Source organism: Danio rerio, chromosome 10 (assembly GCF_052040795.2).
Source record: "Danio rerio strain M-AB ecotype USA chromosome 10, GRCz13ab, whole genome shotgun sequence".
Lineage (NCBI taxonomy): Eukaryota > Metazoa > Chordata > Actinopteri > Cypriniformes > Danionidae > Danio > Danio rerio.
In genome coordinates, this window is record NC_141030.1 from 26,613,771 (window position 1) to 26,630,380 (window position 16,610).

Genomic DNA, 16,610 nt, shown 5'->3' on the forward strand with positions numbered 1-16,610 from the left:
CCTGAAGCTGAGAGTTCACACATGGACTGAATTGTCAACACGGATGAGTCTAGCAACGTCTGGAAGCCAGAAACATTCATACACAATTGGCTTATGAGGCAAGACAGCAGTGCCAAAACCATTTTCATTGACTTTCTAATTCAAAGCAGAACAACGAGAACATTTTACCTCCTGGGGCTTAGTGGCCACATATGTGGACAGCACATTTTAGCTCTTAAGCGGCTATTTAAAACACTTTGAGCAGTTTATATTTAGTTACAGACATACAGTGTCATGCTGCAACTGTTTTGCAGCATATGAAATGTCCTAAACACTATTTTTAACTGTCCAAAATGGGCAACAACAAAAAAAAGTTGTTTTTTACTCTCTGATAGTCAAAACATGCTAAAAAATGTATATGTTATATATGCATTAAAAACAGTCAGGAAAATGTGTTTTATAAATTTGGACCACGAGTCCACATATATGGACATCATTTTCTCTAAAAGTACATCATGTCAAAAGATATTACTTTTATTCTAATTAGGTTCCAATAAGCCCAAATAGCAAAGAGAAATAAAAAATGCATGTAAAAAACACATTGGGCCTTATAAAAACAGACACAATGTATTGCGTAATACAAATATGAGCATTTTTTTAAAATTAGGAATGTTGTAAGATGTACACCTGTCAGGTATACATCTGTGCTAAAATATCAAGGTGAAAGTCATCATAGCTTGCGTAGAATAGACCCAGCTCCCAACCCAACTTTGAGAATAGATTAACGGTGATATTTTTTTTATCTTGCGATAAGTCTCGCAGCATGTTACCGCCGATAACGGCCCACCACTAATGAATACAAAAACATTTTTAATCATGTAAAAAAAGGAATTTCATAGGCTTTCTAAAGTACATTTTTGTCAAATTTGTATATACCACTTAAGAGGTGAACATGCTTATTTGAACTTTTATTTGACATTCTTTATGATACAGATACAAATCTTTAGTTGCAAAGCTTTCCGCTGGGTGCAGCAATTGTTAAAGTGTTTGTGATAGCAGAATTAAATACAGCAATAGTCCATTCTGGTAAACACAGAGGGGAAGTTGCATAGTTTTTGCATCAAGTTAGATCAACAGGAAAAGGAAGACATTCTCAACAAATGTTGTCACATAAATGCAACAACAGCGCTGGTGCAACAGTAAAGTCTCACTGGTTCTTGTGTGTCATGGGTCAATAAAGGGTCAAATGACCCATTCTTGCTTTAAATAGGTTATAGTTTACCATTTGAGGATGCAAAAGAAAATAACATGAAATTTGCATGAAACATTTGTAAATAGCTGAACATTTTTAGGGAGTTGATAGACTACATGTAGTATGTTTTTTTAATGTCTATTATGTTCGTTATGTCTTTCTTTTTTACATTCTTTTATAACCTGTTTTAACACTTTTTAATCTGTTTTATTTTCTTGTTTCTTTTATTCTTGTTTATGTAAAACACTTTGAATTATCATTGTGTATGAAATGTGCTATATAAATAAACCTGCATTGCCTTTTTAATAAGAGGACTTCACTGGACTTTTTCCATTTGCTTCATTCCTGCCAATTTAAAGAAATAATTCACCCGAATATGAAATCTGAGTTTCGTTCTTCTGTTAAACACAAAGGATGATATTTAGAAGAAAGCTGAAAACCTGTCACCATTGACTTCCATAGGAAAAACGGATACCATGGGGGTCAATGATGACAGGTTTTCATCAAATATCTTCATTTGTGTTTAACAGAAGAAAGAAACCCATAAAGGGTTAAAACAAGGGTGAGTAAATGAATTTTAATTTAGGGTGAACTATCTCTTTAAACTCCCTTTTCAGTTGCTAAAATACACTTGTAGAAAGATGTCCTTGGAGTGACAGAGCAAAACCCTCCATCATTGTCACCCTGCGGCTCTTATCTGCAGTCCTGGTCCAGGCTCTCAACAGGAATGTGTTGCCGAGAGTTGGGCTTTGTGAAATTGGGAAACTGTTGGCAGCATTTGAGGGCCATGTTTGTGCTTCATTTTCACTGCAGTTTTCTTCAGATTCCACATTGGCTATTCATGTTTTAAGTATCCTTAAACTGGAGCAGCACAGATAACTAGTATAACTAAAAACATTGTCATTTGAACGTTAAGCTGTGTGTGTGTGTGTGTGTGTGTGTGTGTGTGTGTGTGTGTGTGTGTGTGTGTGTGTGTGTGTGTGTGTGTGTGTTAGTTTTGCATGTGTGTGTAAAAACTGTGAAAATAAAGCTTGCACTTGAGTGAGCTCTCACTCACTGCTGTCCAACACAAACGCCCACGACATTCACACCTCTATACAAGAGTGAACTATAACTATACCATATAGCGGACTATAACTGTATGTGGTGGGAGGTGCTTTTTGTCTTGTTTTCATAAGTTTGTAGCAGGCTCGTAGCCAGCCTGGTGAAAGGGGGTGGTTCTTTTTTCCCGCTAAAAGTGGACCTTTTTGCAGTTCCTTATTTCTTTTTTTATTTAACAATGCTAATTTATTACATCATATATCATTAGCGGGAAAAATCAATCTGTGAAGGCTTTAAAGGGCCCCTTTGATGAAATTTTTTTTGTAAGCTGATCTGTGTGTCGGTAGTGTGTCCAGGGGCGTTGCTAGGGTCGAAAGGGATAAGGGGCTTAGCCCCAAAGACCCCCCCAAACCCCCCCACCCCCCCCCCCCCCAAACCAAAAAAAAAACACTTTCATAAGTTGATCTACTCTAATCTTAATAATAGGATTAAAGATGGTTTAATGATAAATAAAGGGTTTTTGAGTTGACAGTCTATAACAATAAATTGTGAAGCTTTGTGACTTGTAACACCAAAAAGGAAAAAAATTGATAAATTACCCACTTCTTATTTACTATTCTGTTATGAGCCATATCATGCCCCTTGAGCCTCCTATCTCCTCTCCTGATTTGTAGTTTCTGTTTGTTTTTTGAAAATTAAAATTTCTGCTAGTCTTCAAATCTGAAAATATGATTTATTTTATAGACCAAGTTGTTATCCAATGTGATACAAAGCTACACACATGTTTGATTATGAGTGATTAACTGAGGTGTAGTGTTGTCAAGATACTGGAATTCCTAAATTCAATACGTCGCAAAATATTGATATTCAATGGGCTTTTTTTTAAAACAATTGTATCAAAAATAGTACAAAAAAATAAAGATTTAAATGCTATAAATGTGTTTACTTTAAATTTCTTTAGAGGGAGATTTTTAGTTTTCCTCAAAATAAGGTGATGTGAGCATTGTAGCACTTTGAATGCATGTAATGCCTGTTTCATTCACACTTGAACAGAAATTCCATATATGCCTCACAAAAGTTGTAGAATATTCCAGGAAAACCCAAATATTATGGATGAAGGAATCCAGCTTTTGCTGGAGTTGAATGAAAATAAGATCTGAATAAACATAAAAAAGGCTTAAACTGATCATTTACATGACTGTGACAATAAATGTAGATGAAGTGAGAATTATTTGCCCCCCTTTTAATTTTTTTTCCTATTTTAAATATTTTCAAAATGATGTTTAACAGAGCAAGCACATTTTCACAAGTATGTCTGATAATACTTTTTTTCTGGAGAAAGTCTTATTTGTCTTATTTAGGCTAGAATAAAAGCAGTTTTACATTTTTTAAAAAAACATTTAAGGGTCAAAAAAGATTAGCCCCTTTAAGCTAAATTTTTTTCCGATAGTCGGCATAAAAAACTATCGTTATACAATGACTTGCCAAATTACCCTAACCTGCCTTTAAATGTCACTTTAAGCTGTATAGAAGTTTCTTTAAACATGTCTAGTCAAGTATTACTTACTGTCATCATGGCAAAGAGAAAATAAATCAGTTATTAGAGATGAGTTATTAAAACTATTATGTTTAGAAATGTGTTAAAAAAATAAACAGAGGGGCCCGGGGGCATTAGGTATTTTCATAAGAAAGTCGATTTATAGTCCGCTGCTAACTGACATAGCATGTTACTGTAGAATATAGCCATAAAATAATATGCTAGATACATGAACTCACTGTGATTTAACTATTACAGAAACAGATGTGACTGGCTATATCATATCTAGATAAAGATGTCTATATATATATATATATATATATATATATATATATATATATATATATATATATATATATATATATATATATATATATATATATATATATATATATATATAATATCTAGATGATAATTTGCATGTATTTACATTAATGTGCAGCACATTTTATTGATTACCTACAGTTCTGTTATTTCACCAAAACTACACACATTTTCTGCTGTAAAACAAATATTAAGCTTCATCTGTAACTTAGCTAGAACTATTCAGTTTTGCGAAACAGTTGTATTATTACCTCATCAGCTTCAGCTGCTCAAAATAATGAATGATGTGCTATGGCGGAATATTTTTAAACCATGTGACAACTGAGCCACTCCCACCTGCCGGTAGAAACAGGTACTGCTGAATAGATTACTTTTTAAATACCCGACACAAACGCTGCTTTAGGTAGAATACGCGTGATATACACGTGTTAATTGTCAGAACTTTGATAACAAAATAAATGTTATACAACCTATTTTTATTTAAATGCAACATATTCCAAAAGATCAGGGGCTTTTGACAATACATCAGGGGCTTAAGCCCCCAAAGCCCCCCCCCCCTCGCAACGCCCCTGAGTGTGTCCACAGTCATATAGGAGAGATAGAAAGACAAAGAGTTTCTTTTTTTTAATTTCCTGACGTTAAATAGGATCCAAATCCTTCTCATTTTGAGACCCACCGCAACATGATGGAGTGCCCGCCAAGAGAATTATTTATGTCCTTATTACATGTCTCTGCAGTAGGATGCATATAATCATATCAACAAGACAGGACGCGTTCAAAGCAACTGGGATTAAAAGATCTGTTGAGCTCTCTGTGATCATCAGTCATCATCAAACATGACCAAGAATGAGTTTTACAAGTTTAAAATGTGTTTAAATAAGTGCATGTTTGTAATGACTTACAGGGATTTTACTGTCTTTATCACCACAGCCGAAGAAACAATTAAAAAAGAAGAAGCTTCAATCCTGGTCAGTGGAAATTAAATCAGGTTTATTTTGTACATTAACATGACAGATATCCATACAGCAGTGGACATTAACATGTATCCTGTCACATTTGCATGCAAAAACAGTGCAAAGTTAAACTCATGTGCCGTGTGTGTGCGTGAACTTTGTAACAATATTGTGTGTGACTTATTGTTCTCATCGATTCAATAACTCCTCAACAAATACATCAAATAATCAATGGGAAAGTTCATACTGTAGTATTTCTCAAACGTTACCTGAGATATGTTTCCGTCATGTCTGTCACTGTGCTGTTTATCTGACACAGCCAAGGCTGAGATTGAGTCACACTCTGACAGGCACTTGGGAAAGGTGGGTAGGGAGAACTAGCATTAAAGGCACAGGCAACAAAAACAGCTACATTGTGTTTAGAGCAGAAAATCCCAATATTCTGAAAGGTAAAATAAATAATCTGAGGGGTGTTTTGAGCTGAAACTTTACAGACACATTTTGGAGACACAAAAGATTTAACTTAAATCTTGAACAAGGGGTAACATAGGTGCCCTTTAAATTAAAAACTGCCTATTAAGACAAAGTACAATGCCATTTATTAGGCAAATAACAGTCTATTCGCCTTTCCTTTCAGAATTTGACAACTTGAATAATAAAAAATGCTTAATAATAATAATAATAATAAAAATGTAGAGCTTCCTGATTTTTCTAGATTCTCTTGAACTTGAAAATTCATGGATAACAATAGCTGAATTAGTATAAAGTTTAAATTTTATGAGCTTCAAAATTAACTTTTGGCCCTTCACAGCTTTTTTTGGTCATTTTTTTTATTTCTTTCACGAATAAGGTCCAAGATTTAGAATAAAAGTTTACTTTTAAATTTTTTTGGCTATTTAACAAAAATACAGGGGGTCAGTAGTGAAAGATGATGTCACTCATCAGATTCTTCTCGGTCTTAACGCCTTCTCTAATTAGTTATTTTCACAATTTATGATGGCAAAGCAGTCAAAATAGGACAAATGAGCTCATGTGGGACCAATTCTGGACTTTTGTCAGTGATGGGTGGGTCTTTCGAACCACTCAAACCCTCCTGGCTTCGAGCCTGTGTAAATTATATAAATAATAAAATATATAGGTAAATAATATAGCATTCTCTAAATATTTATATGTGAATATCGCAGCAGAAGTCAGACTCATCAGACCAGCTGACGTTTTCCCAGTCTTCTATTGTTAAATTTTGGTGACGCTGTGCAAATTGTAGCTTCAGTTTTCTCTTCTTGGCTGAGAGCAGTGGCAACCTGTGTGGTCTTCTGCTGCTGTAGCCCGTCCACTTCAAGGTTGGAATTGTTGTGAATTCAGAGATGCTCTTCTGCATACCTCGATTGTAATATGGTTATTTGAGCTACTGTTGCCTTTCTATCAGCTCCAACCAGTCTGGCCATTCTCCTCTGACCTCTGGCATCAACAAAGCATTTGCGTCCACAGAACTGGATATTTTCTCTTTTTCTGACCACTCTCTGTAAACCCTAGAGATGGTTTTGCGTGAAACTCCCAGATCAGCAGTTTCTGAAATACTCAGACCAGTCTGCCAGGCACCAACAACCATGCCACGTTTAAAGTCACTTAAATCACCTTTTTCCCCCCATTCTGATGCTCGGTTTGAACTGCGGCATGACCATGTCTACCTGCTTAAATACATTAAGTTGCTGCCATGTGATTGACTGATTAGAAATTTGCATTAACAAGCAGTTGGACAGCTGTACCTACACAGTAATAATTTTTGTGTGTATGGACATTTTATATATAAAAAGTGTTGATTGCATAAAAAACTATTTAAATGTTAAGATCCTATGATGTGTTTTAAATTAGTATATGTGGTTAAAATAATTAGAATTTATTGTTTTGTCATTTTCTGGAAAAAAGAAAAGCAAAAGTATATATATATATATATATATATATATATATATATATATATATATATATATATATATATATATATATATATATATATATATATGAAAAAGAAAAAAAAAAGGAAATTATTTGTGTATATAATATTTTTTAAATTAAACTTAAATAATGTCATGAAACATTTACATTATTAAATGTTAGATAACAACACACAGGAACATACATATTCATACATTTAAATATAAAATATATTTTAAACTGGATATCTAACTTTGGTATATTGTAGCCAGGCTGTATGTTGAGTGGTTGTCCAGTTGGCTACAGTATGGGTTGTTTGATATAAAATTTATTATTTTAAATATTTAAAAAAATGCTAGGATGTGGGTATTGTCGTACGGTAATATAATTGGATCAATTGATCATCGCCTGATTTGCCCTATAAATCGTATTAATAATACACAAGCTGAATAGCTTATAAATAAATCAAAAGTTTGAAACAGACCAATGGCTGAGCTTGCTGCGTGACCTCTATATTAATATTCATGAGCTTCACGCCGCCACGCCCCGGAGTGGTCTTCCTCTGATAGCGCGATTGTGTTGTCTCCGTCCGATTGGACAGACGCATCCAGCGCGGCGGCACACACTACAGATTTCCACACTGTACGCTCAAAACATCAGCAAACATGTCGTCTTTGTATAAACCGTTTTGTGTTTCGGAAGGGCCGTGCAAAGATGCGATACTGAGACGAGGATGCGCGCCGCTACAGCATCCTGCGGCGCCGACCCGGATTCCCTCCCCTGGCGGTGGCTCGACGCGCACTTTTACCCCAATTCCTAACATTTATCCGGGCCAAAGGACTCTAGCGGCCGCTGCCATCGGAGGAAGAAAGATTACGCATCCGTGGAAGGCTATTTTTGCAGGTAAAGGCTTGTTGTGTTTGTGTTAGAAGCACACAAGCGCTAATGTTTTGGTCAATCACGCGATACCATATTATGCGCGAGCCCAAAACAACAGGCACGCGTGATTGTGGATCAAATGTCTCGCGTGCGCGTCCCCGTTCCCTTTTATAACCCTTGCAGCCTGCCATTACTGTGAAACTCACTGCCCAGTAGTCCATGACCTGCATATCTGTGCTGGGTCTGCCAAATAGATTCCAGAAATCTCTTTTATTGACTTGTTTATATACACACTTTGTATATAACACTTTGTCTGGACACTTTGATGTATTGCTAACCACACAAACGTAATGCTCCAACATTGTTTACTTTGGCGACAACACTGGATGTGTTTCGATGTTGCGTATTGTTTAGTAAACAAATACAACTAAAACAATATGACCTTTACTGTCTTGTCCTCGATGGAAGTTAAACAGCTGAGGGAATGGCAGGGATTGCAGTTGCTGTCACTGAATGTGGTTTAGACACTCTATTTACTGATATTATTTTCTTACACAGGTGGCATTGCAGGAGGCATTGAGATCTGCATCACATTCCCCACGGAGTATGTAAAGACCCAGCTACAGTTAGACGAGCGAGCCAATCCTCCTCGATACAGAGGCATTGGTGAGGAAAACTTCTGTTTAATTCATAGATTCTTTTCTGTATTTATTAATTATTATTTATAATTTTGTAATCTTGATCTGTCACTCACTAGATCACACTGATCGCATCAATAGCCAGCAGCAAAACATTTCTTGATGAACAAATGCGACTTTTTTTTTTTTTTAACAGTTTTTTCCCATCAGGAAGCCGTACACTCAGATAAATGTCAAGAAATAATTGCCAGAGCTTTTGAAAATTCACTCTGTTCATATATAACATTTTCAGAATGTAATATCTGGATTTGCTGGTTAAAACAACTACTTCAATCATGTTGGGTGTGTTCACACTTGGCAAGTTTGTTGGTTAGATTAAAACAGTGTTTAGCTGTTGTCACACTGCACTTTTCTCCCCATAGACTTCCAGACTGCAAGTTCGTGCGGCAAGTTTCAAACTTGGTGAACTCTGACCTGCAAAATCGCATCACTTGACTGCGTGAGACCAATTGAACGTCAAAACATGACCTCTCTGGAAAGAAATTTCCAATATGGACCAATCGGTCGCTTTTTTAAAGGTCTAATCATCTTGTTTAATCCCGCCCCTTTTTGAAGCACCTTGCTACAGAATTTCGCAAGCACAATCTCCATTGTGACTGCAGGTTTTCTCAACCATGATCCTGGAGTACCACCAACACTGCATATTTTGGATGTCTCCTTTGTCATACCCATTACAGGTCTATCAGTCACTGCTAATCATCTGAATCAGGTGTGTTTGATTAAGGACACATGTGCAGAGCTGCTGATCCTTCAGGAACGCGGTTGAGAAACACAGGATTAACACCAACTCTAGCGTGATTCTTTGTTAATGTGGTTCACTCGAGTAAGTGTGACCACTACCTAGTGCACATTTAACAACTGATATGAGACTTCAGGTTTTTGGTGATCAAACTCTGATGTGGTTTGACTGAAATAGGAACACAGCATAGATCAGTGGGTCTTAATTACGGACCTCAGGGCCCCCTGCACTGCACACTTTGCATGTCTCTCTTATTTGACACACAAGGATCAATCCATGGGTCTCTGTTAACGAGCTGGTGATCTGAATCAGGCGTTTTAATTAAGGAAGACATAGAAAATGTGCAGGCCTGGAGGGCGCCCAAGGACTGGAATTAAGAACCACTGGTATAGACTAAAGACATCTATTCAATGGTCTCAAACTCAATTCATGGAGGGCCGCAGCTCTGCAAAGTTTAGCTCCATCCACCTGCAACTCATTCCTGCTTAGTTTTCTCTTGTAGTCTTGAACATCTCGATTAGTTTGATCAGCTGTTTGATTAGGCTTGGAGCAGAACTGTGCAGAGCTGCAGCCCTCCAGGAATTAAGTTTGAGAGCTATGAGATGAACAAAACAGGACATGATGTCACAAGATATGACTATAAAAGGACAGGATGCTCAAACATGACCTATTTTTTCCATTACAGTCACAAAGTTGATCTTTTATAGTCCAGGGTTCAGAATTCCAGGTGTCAGACATGTGTACTTGCTGCAGATCTTTTTTTTTTTCTGTTTTAATGGTGGAATTTGTGATGCTGTTTTGACTGCTTTAAGCTCTTCATGATGAGTTATCAACCAGTTCAAAGTACCATCAGATGTTTGCACATTCAACAAGCTCTCAAAATATACTGTCGGGTAATCAGGTTTGGCCTTAAAAATGACATTATGAATGCAAAGCAAATTAAGGCCCAATCCCAATTCTATTTTTGTACCCCTTTCTGTTGGCCCTTGAAACAGAGTGTGAAGGGGAAGGGCTTCAAAATATACCCCTAAGAAATGGGACACCACTATGACACCTGCACACTTCATCATATGTGATCGCAATCTCATACTTCATATGAGATCGGACGATTGCTACAGCTGTAGTTATTGCAGTTGTTGTTTTTTTTTTGGTATTTATCTTCAGGAAATCACTGAAGGCAATAATATTATGTTATAACCATCTAATGTGGAAATAAGCTCGTAACTGTACTGTGCTTTTACACCCTGCCCATATTCATTCATGTAAACACACAAAATCAACATTGAACATTATAGCAGACACTGTTAAAAGGTCATTCCCAGCCACTAGACTTTTTGGACAGGGTATTCGAGTGTCAGAATGTTGTGGGACTGCTGTAAAGGATTTATTATTCTGGATTATAGATCGCAAAATTAATTTTTAAAAGCATGCTGGTAAAACATGAACACAGTTATTATTGTATTTAAACAAGTGCTTGATTGTTGAGACAATTCTTACAAATGACAAAAAATACTAATTTGTGCATCTCTTTACCTTCATTTGCAGTCATGCTGCCATTGTAGGTAGTGTATTCTGGGAAATTTTCGTACCTCTAGGTTTTGTGTGTGGTCCTGAAAAATCTCAGTTTCAAGGGTTATCTAGCCCTCCCCCTTAGTCCTATGCCTCCAAGGTAAAGAGAATCGGGATACCCCTACACCTTCAAGTGAACGCACAAAATGAGGGGGAAGGGCTAAGGGGTCAAATTGGGATTGGGCCCCAAAATGACAAAAATACATATTTTGGGAACCAAACTCCAGACAAAACAAACCAAGAGAACTAATTTATAAATGTAAACACACCTCTAGTCCATGGAAACTGCCTCTTCAACTGTCAACGCTCTCAAATCAACATCTAATCAACAACCAGTCTACAATAGAGTCCTCCCTATAACGTTTTTAAAAAGAAATATATTTGCATGTAACAAAGCTTCAACATCTATTGCAACTAGGGCTGCACAATATATCACTTCAGCATCGATATCGCAATATGTGTGTCCGCAATAATCACATTGCATATGCAATGTTGAGTCTGAATTAGTTCGCTGGTCAATAGTTGACCAGGAACTACAGAATTGTGTTTAATTACTGTTTTTATATGGCACTTATATGATTTATGCAAAATAAATAAATAAATAAATATTGTTTCTAGTCCAAATATCTACATTTCAAAGTGAAAACAAGATTACTTACCCCACTGGCAGATAATTTCGCTTATTTTAAGGAAAAACTCTTTATTTTGACTTTTTTTCTTTCAAAGGTGAAAACATTTTGGCCTAGAAATGAGACAAAATGTCTCAGAAAAATAAATGATGAATATCACATTTTTCAATATCGTGCAGCCCTAATTGCAACTTTAAATATGTAAATGAGTTGCATAACCTTTCAAATCAATTTCAATGCAGGTGACTGTGTTAAGCTGACGGTGCAGTATCATGGCTTGAGAGGTCTGTACAGAGGGCTTAGTTCACTGCTTTATGGGTCCATCCCAAAATCTGCAGTACGGTAAGAAAGATTCCTCTTCACCTGTTTAAGCTTTAAATGACACCTGTTTTGCTCATGTTCATGTTATTGGCCTTAAGGACATTTTTAACAGTGACACCAACATTTTTAGAATTTAATTTTTATCATGTATTTACATAAAAAATCTAATTTAATTTCTGTGTTCATTTGTTTGTTGTTTTTAATTGTATATTTTTATTGAAATGTTGTTGCCATGAAAATAGCCTTGGTTGCTGACATGGCATTAAATAAAAAGTACATTACATTACATGTTGATGTTATTGACATTATGGCAGGTTTGGGACATTCGAGGTTTTGAGTAACCCAATGCGGGACGCCACGGGTCGGCTTGATAATAAAGCAAGTTTGCTGTGTGGACTCGGAGCAGGAATTGCAGAGGCGGTGTTGGTGGTTTGTCCAATGGAAACAGTTAAGGTGGGTGTGAAACGGGATGTTTTGGTTCAGTATTTCTACAATACTTTTTCACTAGTATATTTGGACTTGTGCCCTATATATGTCCTATTATTATATGTATATTACTATGTATTTTTTTCAGGTGAAGTTCATTCATGACCAGTGCTCTCTGAGGCCACGTTATCGAGGGTTTTTTCATGGCGTAAGGGAAATCATTAGAGATCAAGGTACTTAAATAGGAATAGAAGGCAATAAATAGGTCTAGAAAATGTGAGTAACGGTTCACTCAATTATTCAAAATAGGGGTTTAATAAAATAATAATCTCTTTTCATATTCTAAAAAATATGAATGGTTTTGTTTTATGAAACATAATGTATAAAAAGGTTTCTCCTTTAATAATTTATTAACTGAATCATGCATAAAATTGTTAAATACATAATACATAATCTTTGATATTTTTATTGATAGTGTAAGTGTATATTTTTGTGATGAATGTAGCTATTGATGCAGATATGGCATGACACTTTCATAAATAATATTGAAAATAAAATGTTTTAGATGTAAATTGTACATTTCAAAAACTATTGAAAATAATTTGGAAAAAAAGGTTTGTCATAATAATACAATAAAAAAGAATACTTATGTTTGTAGGTGTTCGAGGGACATATCAAGGCCTGACTGCCACACTTCTGAAGCAGGGTAGCAACCAAGCGATACGCTTTTATGTTATGAATTTGTTGCGGAATTGGTACAAAGGTAAGAATGAGATCATAACCTTTGTTAATTTGTTTCAGAATAGGTGTTTAACAAAAAATGGTAATTCAACCTTCAGGTGATGACCCTGCTCGTGACATGCACCCACTGGTTACTGCCATGTTTGGAGCAACAGCAGGAGCAGCGAGTGTTTTTGGGAACACACCACTTGATGTGGTGAAGACTCGGATGCAGGTTAGCATAAGAAGATTGTTTACTGCGTGTGTATTTACTTTGATTATATATTGAATAATATAGTGTAATCTTTTTGTTTTAGGGATTGGAGGCTCATCGCTACAAGAGCACGATGGATTGTGCATTCCAGATTTTGAAGAATGAAGGCCCGCTAGCGTATGTATTGTCACCTTTAATATTATTTGTGCGTTTGAGCATTATTTTCTTTTGCCTTAAAGGGATAGCTCACCCAAAAATGTACATTTCCCTGTTATTTACTTACCCTCAAGCTATCCGACAAGTTTATGATTGACTTTCAATAGCTGAAGTCTTTTTTTTTTAAATGAAAAAATTAATCCACTGAAAAAAGTTTGTTTTTCTAATATTCAAATTCTGACTACTTGCTTCTGCGTTTGGAGTGGCGATCTTTCTCTGTTTCACATCAGCTTCAGCCCCAATATAAAACCTCTTACTGTTAGTTTGCTATAAGGGAATAATGCTCAAAAAGAATGCCCCATCCCCAACTTAATATTCTGTTTCAAGTTTAACATACTGAGATAAATGTCACAACAACTTCCAGTACATGCAGACTTGAAGTTGAAAATTCCAGGATTCTGCTTTATCTAATGCAAATAGACCATTTATAGGCCAAAATCCTTATTCAGGCAGCTTCCACAAAACCCCACCTGACAGATCTCTAGCAAAAACCATCAATCCTTTTCAGGCAATATAAATATATAAATAAACAAATAATTATAATACATGTTCATGTAATACTCTAGTTTACAAATACTTGCAGTTTTTGAAGAATGTTTTCCTCTAAATCCATCATCTCTTCAGCTAAATAAAGTCATATACAAACAAATGACTAAATAATCGGGACGTTTTTCTTTTAAAGGCTAGTTTTGTCCTCACACAAATGAAAAATTGCTGTCAAGTTGTGGATTTGGCCAATGAACATCTGGGTGACTTCTTTAATAGAACAAGATATTTCCGGGTGTTTATGTTGTTTGTGAAAGGTACTCTCTGGCTCCTGCTGATCATGACAGAATGTGTTTTCTTGTCCAAGATTGGAGGATTTTTCTTTTATTGCCTTTTGACTGTTATCTTACATTTTCAGTATTTCTCATGAAGCATGCATGTTGATTGGTATTTTTGGAGTTCCAGCGATTTTTAATGAATTTTCAAAACTGAATGCTAATGTTACAGCCCTTAGTTGATTGATAGCTTAGAGACAGATTTTTTTACACTGGAAGTCTTTTTTTTAATCTTCTCGCACTTTCTCATGTCTCGAAGAGTTGAGGTCTTTTTTTAAATATATAAAAAATATTTTAAACCTTGTGTGCTGTTGGGGATGTTTTAATCTACTCTTGGGTGATTCAGAGTCTTGATTAGGTCACAATGTCCTCTGCTTTTTAGTGAATGGAATGATTTTTGGTGACATCTTATTTTGACATTTTGTGAAAATGCTTTGAAAGAACTCAACAATACACTCTAGGCAAATTTACTACCCTTTTGTTATTACGGTACCCATTTTTGCCCCATTTTTTTATTGCAAAGCCATGACACAGTATAATCATGCACTCTTGATTGTTGGCGTGTTTGGAAGAGGTACAATTTGTACTGACTGATTTTACTGTTGCTTATCAGTTACAGTACAAAAAAAAAAAGGTTTCTGGCTTTTATATGGAGTATTGTTGGTGTGTGAGACCTTTGCGCACTTATCTTGATATGTCTGGGAAAATCAAAATAAGCAGCTCCGCTCTGAGAACATTTATGTATGCACATTAAAACCTGATGTTTGACTCTATAGAACTCCATATAAAGCCAGAAGCTTTTTTACACAGGCGTATCTAAAGGGTTAATGGTGCCAACTGATGATCAACAGTAAAAATGAGAATTTTATCTCTTCCCAACAGGGAAAACCACAAACAATCAAGAATGCATGATTATTTGGTGTCATGCATTTGCTTTGCAATCAAAAATATGGTTATAATGGAAGTCAATGGTGCAAAAACCGCCATGAACATAATGAAAGGGTAGGCAATTTGAACAGATTACAAGGGTTAATTTTCTTAATTTGGTTAAGAACACATTTTGTGTATGTGCTTATTTATAATGTTTTTCTTTTTTTAGTGTATTATTAACACATATTTGTTATTTTTATATATTAGTTTTCTTCTCCTCTTAGGGCTTGATGGGGTTTAAGGCTGACTAAGGGTTTGGCCACCTCATGATTATCCCTAGTAATTATTATTTATATAAAAAATTGCCAAATAAAGTTAAATTGGGAAATTAAAATGGGGATAAAGTCTTTAGTAGAAAATCAGACTATTTTTAGCTGATCCTGTGGTTCTTTCTGATGAATAAATTCAATCTGACATTTTGAGTTAAAGAATGATATCTAGCAGCTTCAGCTTAAAAAAGCTGTATAGCCCATCGACATTAATGTAAATATGACCTCACCTTTCTGCTTCTCTGCCTTTGCATTGCAGGTTCTACAAAGGCACAGTTCCTAGACTGGGCCGAGTGTGTTTAGACGTTGCCATTGTCTTTGTTCTGTACGAGGAGGTTGTGAAGCTACTCAACAACGTCTGGAGAACAGACTGAAGATGAACAAGTGCGCAGACAGAGACTGAACTATCCAAACACAGTCGGCCATGTCAGTCAAGTCTAAGATCCAGACTTTGAACCGTGACCTCTGGCCCAGTGGATTTAATCCATCCATCTGTGTCTGTATAGTTGAAGCAAGGAGCTTGAGCCATGAGAACGAACCATGTAGCTTACACTATATTTATTTGCGCACAAAAACATACAGAGCGTGTCATCAGTTTGCACTCGTCAGTACAATCGTGCAAGTGTCTTCTTTCTCACCAACATGCTTTTTATAGAGGAAGGCGTGAGATAGTTGATGTATGTGGCATGAAAACTAGCACAACCAAATCCGCAGAAGCATTGAAGTATTAATGTAACGCACATGTTCCTTTGTCTTAGTTTACACTGGAAACAATGGTATTGTGCTTTGATATATCTTGATGTTACACATCTCATGCCCAGTCATTCGTGTCCATATAAAAGTTGCATGCACGAATGGCATCATCAAGACAAGGCCAGATTTATGTTTTGTGTTCCTTTTTGTTTTATAAAATAAAATGGCAGCTTTTTATTAGTAGCTCAATTTTTTATAAGCTTTTTATGTCATTGATTTCGCACAAAGGATGCCTATTCTGTACGAGTTGCGCTACTTTTGTCTGTCTGATATGTATGCTTCAAAACTGAATACGTCACACAGATTTAATAAACCAAATAGGTTCAGAGTCTCGTCTTACTCAGTAGCCAATTTTGACCAATTCTTATGAATTGCATCTTAAGGCAAGAAACTGCAGTTTGTTGGCTT

At 35.9% G+C, this 16,610-nt stretch overlaps 1 protein-coding gene and 1 long non-coding RNA gene across 3 annotated transcripts; both read left to right on the forward strand.

Annotated features, from left to right (window-relative positions):
• The first annotated feature begins 971 nt into the window (after positions 1-971).
• Positions 972-5,643, forward strand: LOC147842058 (uncharacterized). The gene is made up of 3 exons (XR_015501124.1): positions 972-2,173; positions 2,227-2,620; positions 4,708-5,643. It is a non-coding gene; the product is annotated as an uncharacterized LOC147842058 (long non-coding RNA).
• A 1,915-nt stretch (positions 5,644-7,558) lies between these two features.
• Positions 7,559-16,530, forward strand: slc25a1a (solute carrier family 25 member 1a). Of its 2 annotated transcripts, NM_200607.1 has the most exon segments (9): positions 7,559-7,921; positions 8,456-8,563; positions 11,775-11,874; positions 12,168-12,306; positions 12,428-12,512; positions 12,938-13,042; positions 13,119-13,234; positions 13,317-13,390; positions 15,709-16,528. In NM_200607.1, coding segments are annotated over 9 exon segments (1,080 nt in total). In that variant the 5' UTR covers positions 7,559-7,683; the 3' UTR covers positions 15,824-16,528.
• Positions 16,531-16,610: the final 80 nt, after the last annotated feature.